This window comes from Lynx canadensis, chromosome E3, assembly GCF_007474595.2.
Source record: "Lynx canadensis isolate LIC74 chromosome E3, mLynCan4.pri.v2, whole genome shotgun sequence".
In the NCBI taxonomy this organism is placed as follows: domain Eukaryota; kingdom Metazoa; phylum Chordata; class Mammalia; order Carnivora; family Felidae; genus Lynx; species Lynx canadensis.
Window position 1 is genome coordinate 36,399,469 of NC_044318.1, and position 25,038 is coordinate 36,424,506.

The 25,038-nt window shown below is 48.8% G+C and overlaps 1 protein-coding gene across 2 annotated transcripts in view; it reads right to left on the reverse strand.

The window, feature by feature from the left end:
• DAGLB (diacylglycerol lipase beta) overlaps positions 1–25,038 on the reverse strand; it is a 37,564-nt gene that overhangs the window by 3,885 nt on the left and 8,641 nt on the right. Inside the window, exons 3-14 of one of the 2 annotated variants that reach the window (XM_030301397.1) lie at positions 23,111–23,282; positions 21,648–21,906; positions 19,873–19,995; positions 19,166–19,293; positions 17,582–17,708; positions 16,704–16,787; positions 15,172–15,249; positions 12,492–12,572; positions 12,274–12,401; positions 1,658–1,726; positions 1,503–1,575; positions 45–295 (exon numbers count right to left, since the gene is read on the reverse strand). In XM_030301397.1, the coding sequence (XP_030157257.1) occupies positions 45–295; positions 1,503–1,575; positions 1,658–1,726; positions 12,274–12,401; positions 12,492–12,572; positions 15,172–15,249; positions 16,704–16,787; positions 17,582–17,708; positions 19,166–19,293; positions 19,873–19,995; positions 21,648–21,906; positions 23,111–23,282 (1,573 nt within the window). The remainder of the gene's footprint in view (positions 1–44; positions 296–1,502; positions 1,576–1,657; positions 1,727–12,273; positions 12,402–12,491; positions 12,573–15,171; positions 15,250–16,703; positions 16,788–17,581; positions 17,709–19,165; positions 19,294–19,872; positions 19,996–21,647; positions 21,907–23,110; positions 23,283–25,038) is intronic. The other variant, XM_032591630.1, reaches the window with a different exon arrangement.

The following is a 25,038-nucleotide window of genomic DNA, read 5'->3' on the forward strand; positions in this document are numbered from 1 at the left end:
GAAGCGCGTGTCAAGGGGGACCGAGCCACGCCGCCCGCACTCACCTCCCTGAGGTGCCTTCTTCCTCCAGGTGGATGATCCTGCCGGGAGGGTAGAGATGGGGGTACTTGGCGGGGGACTCCAGGGGGGAGTCGCTGGAGAAGCTGTATGTCGGGGACCCGTGCGTCAGCAGGCTCTGCTCCCCCAGAAGCGGCTGCGTCAGGTGTCCCTGGGCGCCCCCGTCCAGCTCTGTTGGAAGGTTGTCAGGGTCGCCTCCGAACAGCTCATACCAGCACCCGCGCAGCAGGATCTTGTACTGAGGGCAGAGCAAGAAGGCAGGTGCCTGTTACCCAGTCCTTCCCGGGCCACACAGACCTCGGACCACAGCACTTGCTGCGGGACGGTGACCTCAGAGCTCAAATGCCTCCCTGGTTTGTTTAAACCACGGGTCTTAGGAGCGTGGACCTCAGTGGCCCGAACTCCTGTATCTCTTGCACAACGAAGCCACATCAAACTTGAAGCAACAGTAAAAACCACATCATGCAGATTTTGAGAAAAAGTGACCCTTAATTCTTTTTAGGCAGTTCTGCCAACCAGCTTCATTCTCTCCCTTAAGCACATTACTTTTTAAAAATTTGAGGAGTGGGGGGTAGTTGGTAAGGAGAAAGCTTATTAAAAGAATTTTTTTGAAAGTCAGAAAACTTTGTTTTCATAGTAAATTAAATCATCAAAAACTACATCCTTGTTACCACATATCATCTGCTGCCTTCAAACATACCTCTAAGAATCATTTTTATATTACTTTTTTAAATGCTCATTTATTTTGAGAGAGAGAGAGAGAGAGACTGTGAGCCAGGGAGAAGGGCAAGAGAGAATCCCAAGCAGGCTCTATGATGTCGACACCTGACATGGGGTTCAACTGGGGGAGGGGCAGAGAGAGGCGAACAGAGGATTGGAAGCAGGCTCTGAGCTGTCAGAGAGCCTGATGCGGGGCTTGAACCCACGAACTGAGAGATCATGACCTGAGCTGAAGTGGATCATTTTTAAATCTGCCCTTAAAAAAAAAAAAAAAAAAAAAAAAAAATGTGTTTTTTTTCTCAGTATATCATGGATATCTTTCTCTATTGGTAAATGTAAATTTATGTCACCATTTCTAATGACTACAACATTCCATGGTATACTAATAATTCTTAAACTCTATTTGGCAGCCTTATTTTCTAAGCTTTGGGACCAAAAGCATCAGAATACTGTTGGTCACAAGACAGGGCAAAGACAGCGCATCACTGAAGTGGAACAGGGAAGGTTCTACCACAGTCTCTAACCGTGGCATTTCAGGACTGAGCCGTGCGCTTTCCTTGGCATCGGCCCCGAGCCCCAGATGGAAGGTGTACCCCGGGGAGACAGAGCCTCAGGCAACGGCATCGAATGCGCTGGGCTAAGAGCCTCTGAACTGAGAAACTTCCTCTCGGGGCACACACAGCCTCCAACTCCTGCAGACCCTCTTCCGGGCACCCCCAGGTTACCTTGGGCTTGTTACAGTGCGCGATCACTCGCAAGATTCTCTTCTTCAAATCTTCCAAGTTGGTCACACTTAACCTGTTTAGCAAAAGACCAGATTGAAGCTCAAAATCCGGTCTTTCAGCTGCCCCCATTCCCGAGGAAGCGCCGGCAGACTCACCTGGGGATGATATCCTTGCCTAGCACAAGCGACACGGTGAAGTTCTTGGAGTGTTCATAAAGGGATTTGCTGAAATTTCAGAAAGATAAACATTCGTCAAGTTTCAGGATTATATTGCCCACAAAGAGCTCCAAAGAGAAATCAAGCAACTTTACCAGGTGACCGAGGTCAGTTTTCAGAGACTTGGGCTGTTCTCTACCCTTTAAAAAAGGGGAAGAGAAAGTAGAGAGCATCCAATCGGAGCGACTCCTTCCCCAGATTCTAGTAAAGCCACAACAGCCGTCAGCCGGATCCAGACGGCAGACCACGCGCGTGCTTGTACCCTTCGCCCCCGCAGCCCCGCTTGGAGGGACCTAACAGACACTCTGGCCGGGCTCCCTGGGGGCTCAGTTGCTTCAGCGTCCGACTCCATTTCGGCTCAGGTCATGATCTCACAGTTTGTGGGATCGAGCCCCAAGTCGGGCTCTGCAAAGACAGCGGGAGCCTGCTTGGGAATCAATCTCTCTCCTCCTCTGCCCCTCCCCGGCTCGTGCAGGGGTGTGCGCGCGCTCTCAAAATAAATACGCTTCAAAGAAAAAACACCAACTGGCAAAAACGGAGAAGGACAGATACAAAAAAGGCTATCACTGCTTACAACAGCAGAGGCTGGAAACCCCAATTCATACACCACAGCACGTCCAGGGAGTACCGAGCCCTTAGCAGCAGGAGAGTGAGGGTGGCCTGTGCTGCTGTGGGGTGGTCTCAGGACACACGGTCAAGTTACAACAACACCCACGGCAGCATGAAGACTTAGCTACCTTTTATCGAAGAGGAGGAGGAATGCAAAGTTGTATCCGTATTTGCTTTTATATGTAAATAGGTGAGAATTATGGAAAAGCCAAGTTAAAAACTAACGGTGACCTCAGGGAAGAAGGATGGAAAGGAGACCTCTCTGTCTCTTGCTCTGTAGAGTTGTCTTTGGAACCATGTCATTGTTTTACATAATCATAAAAATTAAAAGAAGGAAAGCAATTCCTAACATCGAGGGTGAAAGAAATGAACCTAGCGGTGTATTAGCCAAACGGAAGGATTATTTCAGGTGAGCTTCCAACAACAGAAGTTGGCTGTCCATCCCTGGGGGGGATGTTACATAAGAACAAAACCAAGTGTAAAAAAACCCAGACCGCCTGCAGCAGTCCTCCCACTATGAGCATTCCGAAAGTGATCAGTCTGTGTGGCCTCCGCACACATACACCGGTGCGCACACGGCTCGTGGACCTACTAAAAACCGGGGCTCAAGGAAACCCAGATTTTTAGCATAAGAGAAAAAAAGATACAGTTGCGGTAAAAATCCCGATCTTTAAGTTGAAAGTGTCAATATGCAGTAAGGATACATTTCCTCTTTGGGGTAACAACAGCATTTCCTACCTCTTAGCACCGAAAAGGCCTAGAAACCGTGACCCCGCCTGGCAGGAATGGGGCACCCGGTGCCCAGGTGACAGTCTCTAATACCATTTCCTACTCAAAAACAACACAGTACTCCATGGGGAGATGGCTGCCGCTTCCAGATGGCAAGACCGGGCAAGAAACCTGAGAACGTTTTGTGGTGCCAGAAAGGAGACACCTGTCCGACACCCGGGGCCGTGGCAGGGTGAGAAGCCTGGTTTGAAGGGACTCCGCTGGCCAAAAGGGGACCGTGGGAACATCAGCAACTCTGCTGCAATGGGCTGAGATAGTTTCAAAGAATTAAGGTCCACCTCTGGAGAATGCTAGAATACCGATTCAGCACTCGGCACACAGCTAAGGAGAGGGAAAGATTCAAGCATTCATGCATCTGTTCTGCTTAAACTGTGAGAAGCTTATACCTGAGATAACCAAGTACTTGGAAGAAAAGTTTTTTGTTTTTTTTTTTGAATTTTTGGCTAATAACTGTAGAAGGAATGCCAGAATATCAACATCTTGCAATCTCTAATAAAATATGTACATATCAGTTACCAGCTGCCAACGTCACAGAGCCCAGCAGACCGGTGTCTCCTGAGATGATCCAATAGGAATCACGTACCATTCCCACCACGCATTACTGTCAAAAAAAATCAACCCTGAGTCTGTCAAGTTTCTAGACACAATTACCATCTTCTAGGACACACAGCCAGCGGTACGCAGGAACATGTTACGTGACATGGTGAATATACAAGAAAGGAAATCCAGAATGTGGATTCTCCACAACAGGTAACTTGTTTCGGAAATAGAGGGAAATGAGAAATCTATACATTAAGAGAGTTTACAGAATTTCTGTTGTCTGGATTGCCTGCATGTACACTACTAAATGTGATTAAAAACTAACAAAAAAAATACAGTTACAAGACAAATCCACTATATCCAATGTGAGAATCTTGTTTGGAATTTATAACATTTATGAGATCATTGGGAGAACGTGATCAGTTAGTTATTGGTACGAAGAAATTATTAACTTTTTAAAAAAGTGCTCTATGCTATAGAAATCAGCATATTTACGGATAAAATGATAGGTCTCAGATTTGCATCAAAGTAATCGTGCCATGGGATCTGTGGGAAGCAGGGGGTACCTGAATATTCAGTGTGTTAATAAACTACTGAAGCTGATTAAATGGTGGCTTCTGCTCTTTTGACCTTGGTTTGAATTTGTAATTTCTGTATGAAAATTCCATTTTAAGATGATCATAAGCACTGAAGAGAGCATTAGTGATCTCGTACAGGAATCCGAAGAACTATCCAGAAGGTAGCACTAGAAACAAAGAGACAAGGTACGAGAGACAAGTTCACAACGTGCAGTAAGAGCAAGGCAGTAATGCCTGTCTGATGGGAGGCCCCCAAGGAGTGGGAGACCGCAGAGGCAGCCATCTGCCACATGTGACTAGGCCTTCACAGATTGGGGGATCTAAACCTTTCAAGCAAGATACATTAAAAGGAGATTCTACAAGCACTTAGGAAAAAAGCAAACACCCATGTAACCTGGATGCACCTTACTGAGTAAAAGAAACGCAACACAAAAGACAGCATATTGTAGGATTCCATTTATGACATGCTAGAGAAGAGAAAACTACAGTGACAAAAAGATCCTTGGATACCTGGGGGTGGGTGGAAGGGACTGACTGCAAAAGGACACAGGACATTTTAATGGTGATCAGCCCCGAAAGGGAAAAAAAAAAAAGAAAACTGTCATTTGTGAAGTTATTATATACAATTAAAAAAAAAAAAAGGAAAGCATCTGCAGAGGAATTCTAATTAATAGGGAAATTTAACAAGGCTGTTGGATACAAGACGAAAGAGAAACTTCTATGAGTTTGATCTACGTCAGCCAAAGGAGAAAATGATAAAGTTTAATTGGAAGACATTAAAGGGTCCCGGAATACTTGAAAAGCCACTTTATGTTCAAAGGCTGGAAGGCTCAGTAATGTGTTAGTTACCTCCAGAGTGAACTAGAAAGTAAAGGCAGCTGAAATAAGAACTAAGCTTTTTGTTTACGGAACTTGCAAAGTTGATCCCAAAATTGATATGAGGTGCAAAGGGCTAAGAACAGCCACGAAGCTCTTGCAAAAGCAAAAGGCACACTAGATTTGCACCACTAGAGGCCAACACTTCGTGTTGGCAGCAGGGGAAGGGCTACGATGTTGCACTGTGTGAGGGGGAAATGACTGGATCCCAGACTCACACCGCACACAAAAACGCAATTAAACACAGACTAAAGATCTACCTAAAGGTGAAAGGCCAGACTAAGAGCTGTTGGAATAAAGAAGATGAGCTTCGAATCCTTAGGATAGAAAAAGATTTCTTTTTTTTTTTTTTTTTCAATGTTTATTTATTTTTGGGACAGAGAGAGAGACAGAGCATGAACGGGGGAGGGCCAGAGAGAGAGGGAGACACAGAATGGGAAACAGGCTCCAGGCTCTGAGCCATCAGCCCAGAGCCTGACGCGGGGCTCGAACTCACGGACCGCGAGATCGTGACCTGGCTGAAGTCGGACGCTTAACCGACTGCACCACCCAGGCGCCCCAGAAAAAGATTTCTTTAAAAAAAAAATTTTTTTTTTTTACATTTATTTATTTTTGAGAAACAGAGTGAGACAAAGCGTGAGCGGGGGAAGGGCAGAGAGAGAAGGAGACACAGAATCTGAAACAGGCTCCAGGCTCTGAGCAAACGGTCAGCACAGAGCCTGATGCGGGGCTCAAACCCACAAACTATGAGATCATGACCTGAGCCAAAGTCGGACGCTCAACCGACGGAGCCACCCAGGTGCCCCGAAAAAGATTTCTTAAATAAGAAACAAAAATCATAAATGAAAAGGTTGACAAATGAAGGTTAAAATCAAGAACGGAAGGAAGTGAAGACAGGACTCAATGCAAGTACAAAGCACATTGAGGACCAGGAGAGCATATTCACGACACTTACTTGCAGCTGCACAAGAACGGACTACATAATATACGTGTTTGCAGATCGAGAAAGCAAAAGACGACCTGACAGAAAAATGGGCAAAAGGAACACCACCAAAGTACAAACTCAACAGACAAGGAATCCACTTCTATAAATTCTGAAACCACACAAATCCAAACTGCTATGTGGAGGCCTGAATATAAGCGGTAAAACTACTTTTTAAAGCAAAGGAAGAATTTTCACAAAGGTCAGGATGGGGAGTATGTGCAGGGAAGGAGAGGACGCACAGGGAATTCTAAGTCACTGAACGCTTGGTTTCTCAATGTGGGTACAGAGAGCTGTGTGTATTTTCAAATCCACTTTATTGAGGTGGACACAGCAAAATCACCCAATGTGAGCGGACAAGTCCTGACAAATGCTTTAACTGCTTAACTGCCACCACCATCACAATAAAGAACGTTTCCAGCACCCCCAAGAGCCCCCTGTGTCCTCTGGCCATCAATCCCACCCCCACCCCAGGAGGTGAGATAACTGGAATCCTACAATAGGTCTTGTGTGTAGACTTTTCTTCACATGGCAAAATGCATCCACGTTGTAAAGATGTTTGTTTATCCTTCTCAGAAAATGTAAATTTTGTATTAAATGTTTCACAATCTAAAAATTCAGTTAAAAAGTCATTCCTGGGGCACCTGGGTGGCTCAGTCGGTTGGGCGTCCGGCTACGGCTTAGGTCATGATCTCATAGTCTATGAGTTCGAGCCCCACGTCGGGCTCTGTGCCGACAGCTTGGAGCCTGAAGCCTGCTTTGGATTCTGTGTCTCCCTCTCTCTCTGCCCCTTCCCTGATCACACTCTGTCTCTCAAAATAAAATAAAAACATAAAAAAATAAAAATAAAAATAAAAAAAAGTCATTCCTGTTGGGGCGCCTGGGTGGCTCAGTCAGTTAAATGTCCAACTTTGGCTCAGGTCATGATCTCGCAGTTTGTGGGTTTGAGCCCAACATCAGGCTCTGTGCTGACAGCTCAGAGACTGGAGCCTGCTTTGGATTCTGTGTCTCCCTCTCTCCCTGCCCTCGCCGGCTTCCTCTCTCTCTCTCAAAAATAAATATTAAAAAAATTTTTTTAGAAGTCATTCATGTCTTTTGATATGTATAAATGTATATTTTAACATAAAAAGAGCTTTAAGGGGCACCTGGGTGGCTTAGTGGGTTAAGCTCAGGTCATAATCTCACAGTTGGTGAGTTCGTGTCCCGCATCTGGCTCTGTGCTGAGAGCTCAGAGCCTGGAGTCTGCTTCAGATTCTGTGTCTCCCTCTCTCTCTGCCCCTCTCTGGCTCACACTCTGTCTCTCTCTCAAAAGTAATAAACATAAAAAAAAAAAAAAAAAAAAAAAAGCTTTAAAAATTGGAAAGGTATACAAATATTTATATATAAATATAATGGATGGAATTATAATTATTAAATATAATTATAATTACCAATAGTAACACAAAATGTAAATTTCCATCCATAGAATAGAAATGGCATAACCAGATAATAGAATACTCAGCAGCTACATAAAAAACATGCTCTCAAACAATATTTAAGGATATAATGCATACAAAATATTACGTCTGGGTGACTGGCTGGCTCAGTTGATTGGGCCAACTCTTGATTTTTAGCTCAGGTCATGATCCCAGGGCTGTGGGATCCAGCCTTGTGTTGTCAGACTTGACGCTGAGCATGGAACCAGCTTAAGATTATGTCTTTCTCTCTTTCTGCCCCTCTCCAGCTTCTGCTCTCTCTCTCAAGTAAGTAAAAACTGTTAATTTGTAAAGCATAGCCACACACAAGCAGCTAGAAGTAAACAAACCTGAATAGTTCCAGTGTGATTTCTGGGTAGAAAATCTCTGATCTTTCCACTTTTTTACATTTTCCAAAACTTCCATGATGGATACAAATTTCTTTTTTCCTCCCCTTTTTCCTTTTTAAATTATAGCACAGACTTCTTTTATCATTGGTACAGAAAATGATGTAGGATTAAGTATGTTAAGTAAGAAAAAAATATACTTTCGAACTTAAAAAAATAATCAGGAAACAAATTCAGGAGAGTTGTAGGCTACAGGACGACTCCGGACATAACATGGGGCACAGTGTTACGCAGGTTCGGTTGCAGTAAAGCAAATACTGCGGTACAGCGACTAACGTGAATCGTTTGGTTTCCCAGCGCAGAGAAGTTCTGTTTACGCGCGTTGCAGTCTATTAAGTGTGCAACGTCTATTTAACTTTTTTTAATTTTTTTTTTTCAACGTTTTTATTTATTTTTTGGGACAGAGAGAGACAGAGCATGAACGGGGGAGGGGCAGAGAGAGAGGGAGACACAGAATCGGAAACATGCTCCAGGCTCTGAGCCATCAGCCCAGAGCCCGACGCGGGGCTCGAACTCACGGACCGCGAGATCGTGACCTGGCTGAAGTCGGACGCTTAACCGACTGCGCCACCCAGGCGCCCCTATTTAACTTTTTTTAATGTTTCTTTATATTCGAGAGAGAGACAGAGCTCAAGCGGGGGAGGGCAGAGAGAGAATGAGACACAGAATCCGAAGCAGGCTCCAGGCTCTGAGCTGTCAGCAGAGTCTGGGGCGGGGCTCAAACTCATGAGCTGCGAGATCATGACCTGAGCCGAAGTCAGACGCTTAACCCACTGAGCCACCCAGGGGCTCCAAGTGTGCAGTGTCTATTTAAAGTGTGCAATGATGTGTCTACAAAAACAATGTACACACTGTAATTAAAAAATACTTTATTGTGGGGCGCCTGGGTGGCTCAGTCGTTTAGGCGTTCGACTTCGACTCAGGTCATGATCTCACAGTTTGTGAGTTCGAGCCCTGCCTCAAGCTCTGTGCTGACAGCTCCGAGCCTGGAGCCTGCTTTGGATTCTGTGTCTCATTCTCTCTCTGCCCCTACCCCGCTTGTGCTCTGTCTCTCAAAAATAAATAAACGTAAAAAAAAAAGTTTTTTTAAATACTTTATTGCTAAAAAATGCTAACCACCATCGGAGCTTTCAGTGAGTCATAACCACCCATCACACGTCAACATAACAAAATAATGAAAAAACTGAAATACTGCAAGAACCTTTAAAATGTGACAAAGACATAAAGTGAGCTGATGCTGTTTGAAAAGTGGTCCCAACAAACTTGCTTAAGGCAGGGCTGCCACAAACCTTTACTTATTTAAAAAAAATTTAAAAAGTGAAGCAGTACCTGCGAAGCACAATAACACAAGGTATGTACTTGTAAACAGGAATCTGTTGTTGGCATAAGCTAATGAGCTATCAGAAAGAAAAATAAGAAAGCAATCCGACTCACAGTTGCACCCCAAAACCACGAAGGAATCAGTTTAACCAAGGAGGGGCAAGACGTGTGCACTGGAAACCCTAAGACCTGATGAAAGAACTGAAGACAAGAATAAATGGGAAGGTTTCCATGCTCGCGGACTGGGAGAATTAATACTGTCAAAATATCCACACTACCCAAAGCAATCTAGAGTCAGCTCAATCCCTATCAAAATTCCAATGGCATTTTTCACAGAAATAGACGAAATAATCCTAAAATGTATGCGGAACCACAAAAGACCCCAAATCGCCAAAGCAATCTTGAGAACGAAGAGCAAAGCTGGAGGCATCATGCTCCCGGATTCCAAACGATATTATAAAGCTACAGTAATCAAAATAGTATGGTATTGGCATAAAAACAGACACACACCCCAGAAATAAAGCCAACTAATTTACAACATAGCAGCAAGAATATACGAGGCGGCCAGAACAGTCTCTTCAAGCAATGGTGCTGGGAGAACCGAAGCCACGTGCAGAAGAATGAACCTGGACCCCTATCTTACACCACAACACGACCCAACTCAAAATGATGAAAGACTTCAATATAAGACCTGAAACCATAAAACTCCCAGAAGAAAACAGGCAGTGAGCTCCCAAACATTGGTCTCAATGATGACTTTTTGGATTTGACCCCAAAAGCAAAGGCAACAAAAGCAAAACTAAACAGGGAGGGACCACATCCAACCGAAAAGCTTCTGCACAGAGAAAGGGAACAACCGACAAAACGAAAAGGCGATCTGCGGAATGGGAGAAAACATTTGCAAATCATACCTCTGACAAGGGGTTGATACCCAAAATATATAAAGAATTCACACAACCCACTAGCAGAAAAACAGTAAGATTTAAAAATGGGCAGAAGAGCAGAACAGACATTCTTTTTTTTTAAGCAACACTTTGTGGTTTTTTTGTTTTTGTTGTTGAGAGAGAGGACACCAGTGAGTGAGGGGCACAGAGAGGGAGAGAGGGAGAGGGAGAGGGAGAGGGAGAGGGAGGGGGGAGAGAGAGACAGAGAGAGAAGCAGGGCTCACCCAAAGTGGGACTCGAACTCACGAACTGTTAGATCACGACCTGAGCTGAAGTTAGATGCTTCACTGACTGAGCCATTCAGGCGTCCAATACCTTTTTTTTTTTAAATGTTTATTTTTGAGAGATAGTGCACACGCGTACAAGCAGGGGAGAGGCAGAGAGAGAGAGAAGGAGGGAGGGAGGGAGAGAGAGAATCCCAAGCAGGCTCCATGCTATCAGCGCAGAGCCCCACATGGGGCCTGATCTTGTGAACCATGAAATCATGACCTGAGCTTAAATCAAGAGTCAGACGCTTAACCGACCTAGTCACCCAGGTGGCCCTAAACATTTTCTTTTTAAGTAGACTCCACACCCAGTGTGGAGCCCAACACGGGGCCCAAACTCACGACCCTGAGATCAAGACTCGAGCCAAGATCAAGAGTCGGATGCCTGACAGCCACCCAGGCACCCCGAATGGACTTTTTTCCAAAAAAAGACATGCACGTGACCCACAGGTACGTGAAAATGCTCAACATCACTACTTCTCAGGGAAATGCAAATCCAAACCACGATGAGATATCACCTGACACTTGTCCGAATGGCTAGTAAAACAACAAAGGTCCCCAAACAAGAAATAACAAGTGCTGGCAAGGATGTGGAGAAAAGGCAACCCCAGTGTCCTGCTGGTGGGAAAGCAAACTGGTGCAGCCACTGTGGAAAACAGTGTGAAGTCTCCTCAAAAACCTAAACGTGGAACTATCATGTCATCCGGCAATTACACTTCTGGGTACGTGTCCAGAGAAAATGAAGACGCTAACTTGAAAAGAGAGCTGTACCCCCCACGTTTACTGCAGCATGATTTGCAACGGCCAAGACGTGGGAACTACGTAAGCGTGCATCAGCACATGAATGGAAAAAAAGTGGTGTGTGTGCACGTGCATGTACAATGACCATAAAATACAATGAAATTCTGCGATTTGCAACAACACGGATGGACACTGAGGGCATTACGCTAACTGAAATCAGTCAGATAGACTTATTTACTTTTATAAATACTGTATGATCTCACTTATATGTGGAATATAAAAAAAAAAAAAAATCCCCCAAAGCCAAGCTCACAGACACGGAGAATACAAGCTGGTGGCTGCAAGAGGCGAGGGCTGCAGGGCGGGTGGACTGGGTGAACGGAGCCCAAGGGCGCAAAGCCCGAATTATAAAGAAGTCACGGGGACCGATGGGGATGGAAGTACAGCACGGTGACGAGTTACTAACACCAGATGGCACATTTGAAAGCTCCTGAGAGAGGGGCGCCTGGGGGGGCTCAGTCGGGTGAGCGTCCGACTTCGGCTCAGGTCATGATCTCATGGCTTGTAGGTTTGAGCCCTGCGTCGGGCTCTGCGCTGACAGCTCGGAGCCCGGAGCCTGCTTCGGATTCTGTGTCTCCGTCTCTCTCTCTGCCCCTCCCCCACTTGTGCTCTGTCTCTCTTTGTCTCTCTGTCTCTCAAAAATAAACAAACACTGAGAGTTGCTAAATGAATCTTAAAAGTTCTTATCCCAAGGAAAGAAATTCTGTCACGTAAGGAGACAGAGGTTGCCTAGACGTCTTGTGACCATTTCACAACGTATTCTGTGGGACATCTGATGTGAGCCGTCCCTCTGTGTAAAGAGAGTCTCCGCTCTGTGCCCTTTTGAAGACAGAGCTGTGCTCACGCAGGCCTGTGAAAGGCTGTTCGGTGTCCCTGCAACTGTGCAGTGCTTGAAGCAAACGGGCTGAGCACGAGAGATCACGAGATCACAACTCCAAGACCGGTCGGGAGCACGCGGCACCCCGTCACACGCCTGCCAGAAACAAGTACCTCAGCAACCCCCGGGGCGGGGAGAAGGCGTAGCACCGGAGTTGAGGGTACGAGCTCCTGAGCATGATGGCCAGCAGGGCCGCGGCGCCGGCCCCCAGGCTGTGTCCCACGACCACTAGCCGGTATTCCTGCGGGACAAAAGCAGAACGTGTCGTGGTTAAAACGAAGCAGACGGCTGATGACAACGACGGGGAGGAAAAGAAAAATGAAAACCTCACGGGAGCAATGCTGAACGCTTGGCTCAAGATCCCATCGTTGATGAGGCGCTGGTACACATATCTGGCGGCTTGAGAAATCCCCTAAAAATGCAGACGAGAGAAGGTGGCTTTTGATCATCAGACGAAATGAGTTCCGTTATGACAGGTGACAGGCTTACACTGTGCACACTCATTTGTGACGGTCTCCCCAAGGCGGAGACCAGCACCTGGGGATCAGCGGCCACAGCTACCACTCGCCCTTGTGTTCCTGGTTCCTGATGCAGAGTTCGGCCTGGAGAGGGGGCTCCATGGCTGTTTTCATGAACCACTGAACGGGTAACATCGGGAACACACGTGCATGGCAAGGGGTCTTTCTATGGCTTATTCTGAAGCTATACGATATTTTGCTGTATACACATACCACGGTTTACTTCAGCCAAGTCCTGACGGATTGTCAGATTTAGATTATAAGTGGCTGATCTTCTAAGATATTCGCCAAGCATTCAGTTTCGGCAAAGGCAAAACTAAGACCATCGGAAATGAGTTCTAGGGGGGTCAGATTTTAGTTCCATTTCAAAGAAGAAAGGAAATGTAAAACCTCCTAACAAATACAGCTGTCCTAAGAAACAGGCTTCTTGAAAAATGAAGCAGTTTCAATGGAGGACGAGACAAGGCCATCGTGGCCCCTGTCCTTGCGCAGCTGCTCTTCTAACAAGACCGAAGGGGAGAAATCCTGTGTTCAGATGCGAGACGCGGGAGAGCCTCCCGAGCTCCTGCAAATCCCTGAGTGGGTAATGACTGAATTCTGTGGGAGGAGGCGGGACCTGGCCTCACACGAGAGAGGCCCGGTTCCAGACAGACAGAGCCAAAAGTGACCTGGACACCACTGCAGCTGGCCGGAGTCCCTGGCCCGTGTCACACACGCAGGCCAAGACTGTGCTCGCTTGCACGGTCGTGAACTCCAACGACTTCGGCCAGTATCGGGGCCAAAACGTGTAGGAGTGAAGCCAGGGGCGGAGAGCAGCAGTACAGGCCCTTAGGCCTGCAGCTCCAGCAGCCACCTTCCTGGCCCGAGGGAGGAGCTGCTTCTGGAGGGACCGGGACCAGGCTCAGAGCGCGTCTTGTGGTCGCACAAAGGCCGCGGCTAGATTCTAAGACCAGAGCCACTACCCAGCCCACTGAACCGCATCCTGTGGTTGGCTCGTGGCTGTGTCTCTGTAAGAAAGTCGAACATTCTGGTTCTTCTTCCCACGTGTCCGACAGTTAAACTGGATTCCTGTGTGACTCGAGGCACAAAGAGACAGCTAGGGGTTGCGGGGGAACGTTCACTTCCGAGGACTGTCAAGCTTCTAACGGGGGGCAGAACGAAGCCTCCAGTCTGGCCCCGCATTGCGAACTATCCAGGCAGGACACTGGCCCAATCAGCTCCACTCCGGCTCTGACACGTTTATATAAAAACTAAGCACTTTGCTTAAAAAACGATTACTAGAGAAGTGATACGGGTTTTGGTTGAAAAACCCCCAAGTGCATAAAAACAGCACAGGCCCACCGCCGTCCACCCCGACAGCCCTGGCCCCGGAAGCAGCCGCCATGATCTCTGGGACCGGACATTCCCCCAAACGTTAAAACACCCTGCTCGCCACCGCATCAGTCATCAGGGAAACGTGAACCCAGACCGCAGCGAGACACCGCTTCGCACCCCTGGGATGGCTGTCATCGAAGCCACAGAAGATACGTGTGAACGAGAACGTGGAGAACGGGAGCCCTCACACGCTTCAAGCGGAGCGCCAACTGGTGCAGCTGGGCCGGAAGACGGTTCGGCGGCTCCTCCCCGAGTGAAACCCAGCTAACACCCCAAGACGCGGCGGCCCCGCTTCCGGGTGGAGTCTCTACAGAGCGCAAAGGAAGGGCTGCAGCAGTGGCCGGCGGGCCCTCCAGTGGACAAACGGACAAACCAAAGTGGTCTGTGCACACAGCAGAACGTCTCTCAGCGGCTGCCGAGAGGGGACTGCTGAAGGGACAGTTTGTTCGGGATGATGAGAAAGTCTGGGCACAGACGGCGGTCATGGGGACGGGCATTTGGAATCTATCTACCGCCAGCAACCTGTACGCTTACAAGTGGCTAATGTGACAGATATTATGTCACGTCATCGAAACCGTTTAAAAAAACCACCTCTGCTCTAGGCCCTTTGTGTTCCTGGAGGAGGAGCCCGCAGCCCCACGCCACCAGCACAGAACCAACAAGACGAGAACTCGTGTGTTGTGTCCTCTGCACAGGAAACCCGCGGGCGACAGGACGGGGCTGCGGGGCCCCTCGGGGCTCCTGGGCGGGAGACTCACGTGCGCTGGACGCTCCTCGGACCTCGACTTCCCCACGACAATGTGTGACTTTCATCAAGGGAAGAGCATTCGACTGGGGGGTCAAATGCCGAGTGACACTTATCCTAACAACTGTGTGGCCTCTGGTAAGTCCCTCGATGGCTCAGAACCTGCTGCTTCCTCTTAAAGAAACAAAAAGCAACCTGGTGGGACTGTCGTGGGAATTTGTACTAAAGGGGAAGAGAGCACTCACTCGGCACTGGCTATCTGCTGTACGGTTAGCAGGTTAGCATTCACGGGACAGTCAGACTTGGAAAAACCCTGGCCCCTCTGAGCTTCTCTCGGACGGAACATTCCCGAACACAAACCCCAGGGCTCGTACCTTGTGCGCCGAACAGTCTTGCACCCCACACTCCAAGTTCAGGTCCTCGCTCTCCGCTGACAGGTCCGTGAGGATGTCCTGCAAAGAGCGCATTGGAAGAGGCCACCGGGATGAGCTGAGAGCAGACGCTGCGGGGCGGGTCCCTCTGAAGGACAGTCTCCTGGGTCAGACTGAGGACTGAACCTCACACCCAAACTCAGGAGGGAAACCCAGGTGGCCAGGAACCCTGAGGGACCCATGGCAGGGAGGGGGCTGTGGGACGCGTCTAAGACACACCTTCTGCCTAAGTACTCTGTACACCCCTCTTCTAAGTACCACAGAGCAGAGCCCTGTACCTGGGTTTTGAACAAAGCATGGTTCCTATCCTCAAGGGGCTATCAACGGCTCACAGAAACCTAAGGGAGGGTAAGAAATGCATTGGGGTGGGGGTGCTTCCTGGAGGAGGTGACGCCAGAGACTAAAGGAAAAACTTACTTTCAGGAAACAGAGAGGTGGGCAACCCCAGGTGAAGGGGCAGCAGGCCCCAGCTTGGCTAACCCACCAGGGATGGGACTCCGCAGCATGTGGAGTGCCTGGTGGGAAGTGGAAAGGCAGGGGGGCTCGGGTCACAAAGCTCCGATAGAGCCATGATAAGAGACATGAATTCTGTATTAAAAAGCAACGGGGAAGGGGGTGCGGTGAGGGAGGTCCTGAGGAGTGGGAAGATCGGACCCACATTCTGGAAAGAGTCTCTGTGGACGGTATGAGGACTGACTGGGAAAATGAAAGACCAGGGACGGGGACCCGGGTAGAAAACTGCTTCCCTGGCCTGGAAAAGGGGACGGGGGCACAATCAGGGCTACGGCACTGTGCACAGAGAGATGGCCGGAGAGAGACGGGCAGGAAGGCAGGACAGACACCGAGGACGGCTTCACCCTTTCTATAGGGGACAGCTGGGGGCTGCTGCAGAATTACCAGAAATCGGGGCCCAGACAGCGGGTCTGGAGGAGGCGAGGTGCCTGCGGTGTCTGGCCAGAACCCCCAGGTGCACCCCCGCCCTGCAGAGGGTCAAGGTCTCTCTACACTTTCTGGGGCGGCAGCAAAGTGGGAATCAGGAAATGAGATTGAGGAACGGCCAAGAACAGACCGAAAAGCACATCACGGAAACGGGGAGAAAAAAGCCACCCAGGATCTCCCCGGGACAGGACGGGAGAGGTCTCGCTGGGCTGGGGACAGGTAAGTGGCAGTCCTCGAGGCGTCCGCATGTGAGCACCAGGAGGGGACTGGCAGGCGCCTCTGTAGCAACTTCTTGAAGGGAAGCCCCCCCATCTCCCCAACCCTGCCAGTCTGTTTCTGATGCTTCTCAGTGAAAAGGAAAACGACTTCCTGGGTTTTTCCAAAGGGAGTGTCTCACAACCAGGGTCTGCTTCGGCAGCTTCTGTCCCAGTGTTCCCCCCCCAACGCCTGCTGCCCTGTCTGACGCCCCCTTGATCCTTAGCTCCTGGTGCCCGCGGCTGGCCGTTCGCCCCACCCCTCGTCCCTGGGCTCCCTACCTGGAGAGACATGGTTCCTCTCACTGCCACCACGACGGACTCCTTTCTGTGGTCCAGAGCCACTAAAAAGGGAAGCTCGTAGACCTGAGGGCGAGGGAAAGAGGCAGGAGGTCCCGAGGGTAAGAACGTGTGGCTGCGGATACAGAGTTAGGCCGGCCCCCGTTGCTAACGGTTCCGCAGCCACGACTGCCAAGTGCAGCTCCCTGTCCTTCAACAGGAGGCGGGCTACGTGCAGACACGGTGCAGGGGCATCCGGGGGGGGGGGGGGGGGGGCTCAGTCGGTTAAGTGACTGACTCTTAGTTTTGGCTCAGGTCATGATCTCACAGTTCGGGAGTTTAAGCCCCTGCTTGGGACTCTCCCTCTCTCTCTGTCCCCGCCCTGCTTACTAGCAAGCTGTCTCTCAAAATAAATAAATAAACTTAAAACAAAACCAAAAACACAGTACAGCATCTCTATGAAGACTTCTGGCTCCATCTACGTTAAGCCGAAACAGTATGCAAAGTGTGTGAGTGTGTGTGTGTGTGTGTGTGTGTGTGTGTGTGTGTCTCTCCCCATGTACATTTTTCTGGGGAAAATAATCTGTAGGGGCGCCTGAGGGGCTCAGTCGGTTAAGCGTCCCACTTCGGCTCAGGTCATGATCTCGCGGTTCGTGGGTTCCAGCCCCGCGTTGGGCTCTGTGCTGACAGCTCGGAGCCTGGAGCCTGCTTTGGACTCTGTGTCTCCCTCTCTCTCTGCCTCTCACCCGTTCCCACTCTGTCTCTGTCTCTCTCTCTCAAAAGTAAATAAACATAAAAAAAAAAAAAAAATCTGTAACTTCTGTCAGAATCTCACAGGACTCCAGGACCCCAAAGAAGTTCAGAAGCGCCGTTACACCTACCTTGTCATGAAAGCTTATGTGAATGAAGTCCCTGTACTGTAGCCCTGTCGTCTGCAGGATGGAGCCAAAATGGCAGCTGAGCTGATCACCTCCAACCAAGTCATATTCTGCTGTCCTGGTTCTACAACTAAAAACACAGGCAAGGCTGGTACTCTGCCAACCTGAGCCACTGACCAAGGAACATCGATCCCCACTCTTCTGTCTTCCCCAAATCACGAGGACCCAAGTTTACAATTTTCAGGCCTTACTCTGGCGAACATATAATGGCCTTTAAAAGATTATTACATTCCTGTGCATACTTCTTACTACAGCTTTCATCTCTGGAGTCATGTCGATGTTTTACATATACAAAAAAATCAATATTAAGAATGGGAGATACTTGGGGCGCCTGGGTGGCTCACTCAGTTAAGTGTCCGACTTCGGCTCGGGTCACGATCTCACAGCTTGTGAGTTCGAGCCCCACGTCGGGCTCTGTGCTGACAGCTCAGAGCCTGGAGCCTGTTTCGCATTCTGTGTCTCCCTCTCTCTCTGTCCCTCCCCCACTCATGCTCTGTCTCAAAAATAAATAAACATTAAAAAAATTTAAAAAAGGAGCGCCTGGGTGGCTCAGTTGGTTGAGCGTCCGACTTCAGCTCAGGACATGATCTCGCGGTTTGTGAGTTTGAGCCTCGAGTCGGGCTCTGCGCTGACAGCTCAGAGCCTGGAGCCTGCTTCGGATTCTGTGTCTCCCTCTTGCTCTGCCCCTAACCCACTCGCATTCTGTCTCTGTCTCTCTCAAAAATAAATAAAGCATTAAAAAAAAAGAATGGGAGAGACTCTGAAACTCCAGTAACGGGACAAACTGACCTCTTGCGTTTGCTGATATGATGTAATTCTAAGAAGGGTGCAATACCCCTCACGGGACATTCCTGCCAAAAATGTGTATCTGGACTCTCATCAGGAAGAAACCATCTGACAAATGCAAATTGAGGGCCATTCCACAAAATACCTACACTGTGTCCTTTCCAAAATGTCAAGATCATGAAAGATGAAAAATGACTGAGGAATAGTTCCAAAATAGAAAAAAACTAGGGATGCATGTCAACTAAGTGCAATGCGTAATCTTGACCTGGAGGAAAAACTGTTACAAAGGATACTATCGTGGCAACTGGAAACCTGAATACAGAATATAAATGAGTTATTGCTTAATGGTAACTTTCTCTCTCTCTCTGCCCCTCACCCCACTTGTACTTTGGCTCTCTCAAATTAAAAATAAAGAAAGGGGAGGGAGGGAGGGAGGGAACAGAAATACAGGCTGAAGTAACCGCAGAGAAGGGGCATGCTGATTGCATTACACTTCCAGTGGTTCAGGAAGAAGCTATGTATTTATAGTAACACAGCACATGTGACCAAACTGAGTCACAACTGGTGGCCCCATATAAAGGATATATGGGAGTTCTCAGTACTGATCTTGCAGTTTTGAAATATTTCAAAACAGAAAGTGTTTCGAGAGGGGAAACCGGATTATTTTTAGGAAATAAAGGACAGACTGCGTAGCAAGTGACAAGCAGAAGGAAGACGGAGGCCTCAAACCCATCCACCTACCAGTCCCCACCGATCTTGCACAGCCCTGTGAAGGGGTTCCGATAAATGTACAGGGGCCACCCGTAGGCGGCTGCTGCAAACTGCATGTAATGATGGCAATTTTCTAACTCTGCATCTAAATCAGCTTCCTGTAAGAGAAGGAAAAAAAGCTTTTTGTATCAGGGAACCCCTTACGGACAAGACCAACTCACCAAGGTCATAAACCTGAACTCAAACTCTGGACTCTCCCCTTCCTGCAACAAGTGAGCCGTGAAGACCTGGACAGCTGGATGGGGTGCGGAGAAACGTATACTCCTACGTGCCACCTTCTCTTTCAGAAGCATAAACACCCGTGGCAGGAAAACCCATCAAGCAAAGCTGACCCGTTTCCGCTCCCCAGGCGCAGAGCGCAAACACACCCAGGGAGATCCAAGCCCGGTCCCTGAGTTTCTGCCATGTAGACTGCAACAGCCAAGTTCCTAAAAGAGAATGCTTTCAAGATACATGGATGTGAAGCAGCCAGGAACGGGCTCCGCTCCCTGAACTCCGGGTGAGCAAACGCCTTACCTGACGGGTGAAAAACCACAACCAGCAGAAGCCACAACTCACATTCCAAGCCAGCTGCTCCTGAAATTGGTGCTGGCCAGGTTTTTCTGTTCTTTGTTTTTTTGAAGATACATAAATAGGTGTAAATGTCAAAACTCTACAACCCAACAGAACGGGCTTACCTGGGGGGGGCCTGGGGAATGGCTGATGACCTCATCAGGCTCCTGGCTGTTCCTGATGTTGTCCTGTTGCTGATGGAGAAGGGTGAGGCCCGCCGCAATGTCGCTGGGCACCAGATCTGTGTCCTGGGTGAAAACAGCGGCTTGTCATAAAACTTAGCAGGGACAGCCCAAGTTCCTCAAAACCCAGTTTTATACAGTCCACATGCACACACAGTTATGTGTAAATGGGTATCTTAAGAAGTATTTTCCTTTCAAGACTTCTGCATGTGAGCTTAATGTTTTTTCCTATCCTGCCCTCAGACAAATCCACTGGACAACAAAAAAATGTGGCTGAGCTCTTATTTCAAATTTCACTTTAAGTAACTGAACCACTTAATGGACTTCACATCTTTTGTAAAGCTGGGGAGCAAACGGATAAGTAAATTCACCATCTTTGCCAGTAACAGCCGATTTTAGCCCAAACTTAGATGCTTGCTCAAGACGCTGTGGTTTTGTGGCAAGAGTCCCTGGGGCAGAGATTCGACACTGAACTTAAATACACCAGCTACTGCAAGCCTCCGGGAGAACCCCACTCCAGGACAGCAACAGAGCAAGCCGCCTGCCCCTGACTTTCCCCTCCTCCTCCGGGTGGGGTATGGAGCAGGCAGGAATCCTCAGCTGCCTCCAGGCACTTCCAGTCCAGAAGGAGCAGGTACTGGCCACTCAGCCCCTGAGTCATCAGCTCTACCTGTGATGCAGGTGAAGACACCTGCTGAGAACACTCAGATTCTCTTCTTCCTTCTTCCAAAGTTTAAAAAAAAAATTTTTTTTTAATGTCTATCTTCAAGAGAGAGAGATTGAGAGAGTGAGTGCATGCACGCATGGGAGAAAGGCAGAGAGAGGGAGACAGAGGATCCGAACCAGGCTCTGCACTGACAGTGGAGCCCCACGCGGGGCTCGAACTCACGGATCATGACCTGAGCCAAAGTCGGATGCTCAACCGACTGAGCCACCCAGGCACCCCCGCTTCTTCCAAATATCTTAAGACTAGGCAGAAGCACTCCTGGGAATTAGTTCAGGGAGACCCTTGTCCACTGTCTACACAGAGGCTGCTGCTACCCGCCGGGTGTCAGCCTACGGGGCCAGCCCTGGACACTGCTGACTCGGACGCCGCAGGAAAGGGACCAGCAGTCGCTCAGGATGGCAAGAGAACTCCTGTCCCTTACTTGGTCTCAATACTGAACACGATAGTTTACTAAAGGATGTTACACGAAAGCACTCGATGGGAAAGAAAACCAAGTTTTTCTAAATCACTGAAGAAACTGCTCTAGAGTGAGGACACCTTCCTGCGCTGCAAGGACACATCCCGTCGTGCCGTAATGTGGCGCACGAGGTCTGACACCACCCCGGATGCAGGACACTGCTTACACCTGCCTGTACCTGCAGCACACCGGCCGAAGGACAGAGGATCCAGGTGACTGGCAAATTACCCGCGAAACATACAGGTTCCATTATTCGCCTCCTTAAACACTAACTAACACCCTTCACGGTGCAAAGAACCATCAGCAACGCAGGACACACTGACCGGAGACACGGCGTCCGAAGCGCAGGGCCCCGGCTTAACGCTCCGGAGCCCACGTCCCGTGAGCATCTCCCCTGCTCTGCCATGCACAGACCACACATCCGCAAGAGCTGTTTTATGTCAACGGGGGCGCAGCTCAAAACACAGAGGGCTCATCTTCACGGAGGAGACATTTACTCAGGAGAAGAGACGAAAGCAGACCCCTTCGGCTTACTGAAAAGTAGGTTGAGAAAAGCTCTGCCGTACTCGAAAAAGCAACTCGAGTATGGTCATCTTTCCCGACACAGCAGCACAGTAACTTGATCCTGGTCTCCCACACGCTGGTAGCTGCTGTCTTGAGGCCGTTAAGTAGCTGGCTCGACTCATGACTGTCCAGGTGGTTGGGGCCAGCAGAGGAATACGGAGCCATCTTCCCCCCCAGTGGGTCAAAGACGACGATAATGGTAACCACAGTGGAGACGATGATAATCCAGCTGCAAAACAGAGAGAGGAGAAGGCGCGATGACCGTGGGTCCCACGTCCACATGCATGAGCCAGGGCTCCCTCCTCAGGGTTCAGTTTTTACATCTGTACAGCCGTGGCTCTAGTTACCGAGGAAGATGCGGATTTCCCAGAACCAGGCTGAGGTGAGCGACTTGTTTTTTCTAGAAAGTTTTTTATGCATCCACGGCTGACCCAGGCCTCACAAAAATCAGAGCCTTAAAAGTAAAGACCACAAAAGGGGCACCTGGGTGGCTCAGTCGGTTGAGTGTCCGACTCCTGATTTGGGCTCAGGTAATGATCTCACGGTTCATGACATCCAACGCTGTGTTGGGCGTGGAGCCTACCTGAGATTCTCTCTCCTTCTGGCCCTCCCTGGTTTGTAGCTCATGCACGCATGCGTGCCCTCCCTCCCTCCCTCTCTCTCTCTCAAAAAAAAAAAAAAAAAAAAAAGTAAAGGCCACAAAAAAAGATGTCTAGTGGGTACAGTTGCAGCCTGGGCGTGGAAGCAGCTGGAACCTGCTCTCCACGGGCCACCAGCACGACCCAGACTCCTCCATGCCTCAGGGTTCTTCCTGGCAAAACCAGGAGAACTCTGCCACACTGTGGAAGAGTCCAAGAGGTCTTCCATTCATATGTGTGAGTGTGTCCAGACAGCGCACAACGTGCCAGGCGCTGTGGCTCAGGGAAACGCGTGCCAGCGGAAGACGCGCCCCCGTGAGGGGATTCTGCCACCGCTGCCCGGGCGGCTCGGGAAGCCCCCCTTTCCTTCTCTGTAACAGGACGGGAATTAACTTGATCAGTTCTAAGACCGTTAGCCTGGAAAACGTGAAAGCCTGACTCCCAGGCAGCAGCCCCCGTCACAATTCCTGGCACTGCGTTTCTACTCCCCTTGCCTTTAGTTTTTGCCCTTGGTTTGGTATCTGGGTTTTCTTCCTTCTCATAACACAAGGGACGAAAGGCAGAAAAATGAGAACCAGTGAGAAAGAAAATGACATCAATACACGCATAATGAAAGATGAATTCTCATATATGAACAAGCGTCTCCCAATGTTTATGACCTACTCAAAGAGGTCCAATTCCTAACGATTTCAGGAAGCCCCTGTGCCACTGGGCTATCCGCAGTTACCCAGAAAGGTCTGTTGACTTCCATCTCACCTGAGACAAGAAGCTGAGAGAGAAGACGGAAGGCCTCACCTGACAACGACAGTGGCAATGATGCCATTCACAACCGTCTTGTCACACTGAATGTCGTCTGCTATCCAGGCGGCCCCCAGAGAAGCCCAGCCCATCTCTGGCAGAAAGAGCGCTAGGCGGATGTAAAGCAGCTTAGCCATGGATTTCCGCGGTCCAGGGTTACAAATGGTTCCTGAAACACAGAAGATATTCAAACTGGTCACCTGCTTCCTCAGACACTTCCTTCCCACAGAAACAGCAGAGCACCTATTAGCACGGTACCCACCTGGCTCCGTCTACTTGTAACTGGTACTCAAGGCCTAAGACTGACCGTCAGTGACCGATGAGGGGTGGGAACATGACAGAAAGCCTCTGGGTTCTACCCGGGGCGACCATATAATCGCCAAACTGGGATACCTCTGAGAGAGGAAGGAGGAGCTGTTCATAATTATGCTGGAACGGCTGGCACCAAACAGAGCCGTCCCAGGCCAACAGATCTACACAGTCACCAAGTTCAAGCAGCCACAAGAATGACTCCACCACCTCACCTACTCGAGACCTATGGCGTTCAGGCACCATCTGAAACACTTCACGTCTATTATTCTGTAATCCTCACGACTCTGAAAACAGTTACCATCCCATTTTTTTTTTTTTAAATATTTATCTTTTGAGAGAGAGAGAGAGAGACACGGAGCACGAGTGGGGGAGGGCCAGACAGAGAGAGGGAGACACAGAATCCCAAGCAGGTTCCAGGCTCCGAGCTGTCAGCACAGAGCCTGACGCGGTGCTTGAACTCACGAACCATGAGATCATGACCTGAGCCAAAGTCAGAAGCTCAACCGACTGGGCCACCCAGGCGCCCCCACCATCCCATTTTACAAATGAAGAAACTAAGGCTGGGAGAGCTTGGTAACTACTTTCTACAACATAATCCAGGTCTGTGTGGTCCCAGCTCTGTCTCACCAATGAACTCACTTTTGGGAAGTGGACAGTTCTGATGCGCAAGATCACGTGAAGAGGCCTATTCAGACACGGACTTTATTTTTTTTAAACGTTTATTTATTTTTTGAGAGACAGAGAGACAGAACGTGAACGGGGGAGGAGCACGGAGAGAGGGAGGCAAAGAATCTGAAGCAGGATCCAGGGTCTGAGCTGTCAGCACAGAGCCGTATGCGGGGCTCGAACCCATGAATTGGGAGATCACGACCTGAGCCGAAGTCGGATGCTTAACCGAGTGAGCCACCAAGGCGCCCCCAGACATGGCCTTTTTACTCTGCATACAAAACAAATCCAAGTATCAAGAGAGAGGCCTGGGTGCTTCAATTCCTGATGTTAAACATCAACTCTCTCCCTTTGGGAAAAAGTGGTGATAAAATACTGATTTAGGCAACATAAAAATGCCATGATTAAAACAAAAACAGTGAAGGAAAAAAGCCCCCAGAGCAATGATTGAAAATGAGATCTAAAGAATGATTTGGTGAGGAAATAGCTTTTAGGTTCCAAAAATGACCTCAGAGTCACATTTTAAAATGTTAGACACTATTGGGCCCCATTTTTGGCACAAAGACAAAATAGAAGGTAACCAAAACAACACCGTCTCTCTCTGAGGGACAAAGTGCAGGCATATGAAAAACCAGTGCTCTATTTGGAGCCTGCTACTAACAATAGGCGATCACCCGCAAAACAGGAAACAGTATCTGGGCTCACCCACGGGGCGCACCGGAAGGCAGCAGCTCCGAATAAGGGAATGAATTCCCCAACAGCACCTGGGCCCGAAACTCCCAACATCCTGATACTATGCGAATGAAATAAATACATAAATAGGGAAGCAGAAAATGGAGTTCTGATTAGGATTCCAAAGAGAAATAAAGATGCTGAAAAAAATCTCCTTTATATAGTCATTCCTATGAAAACGTTTTTTTTTTTTTAATTTTTTTTTTTCAACGTTT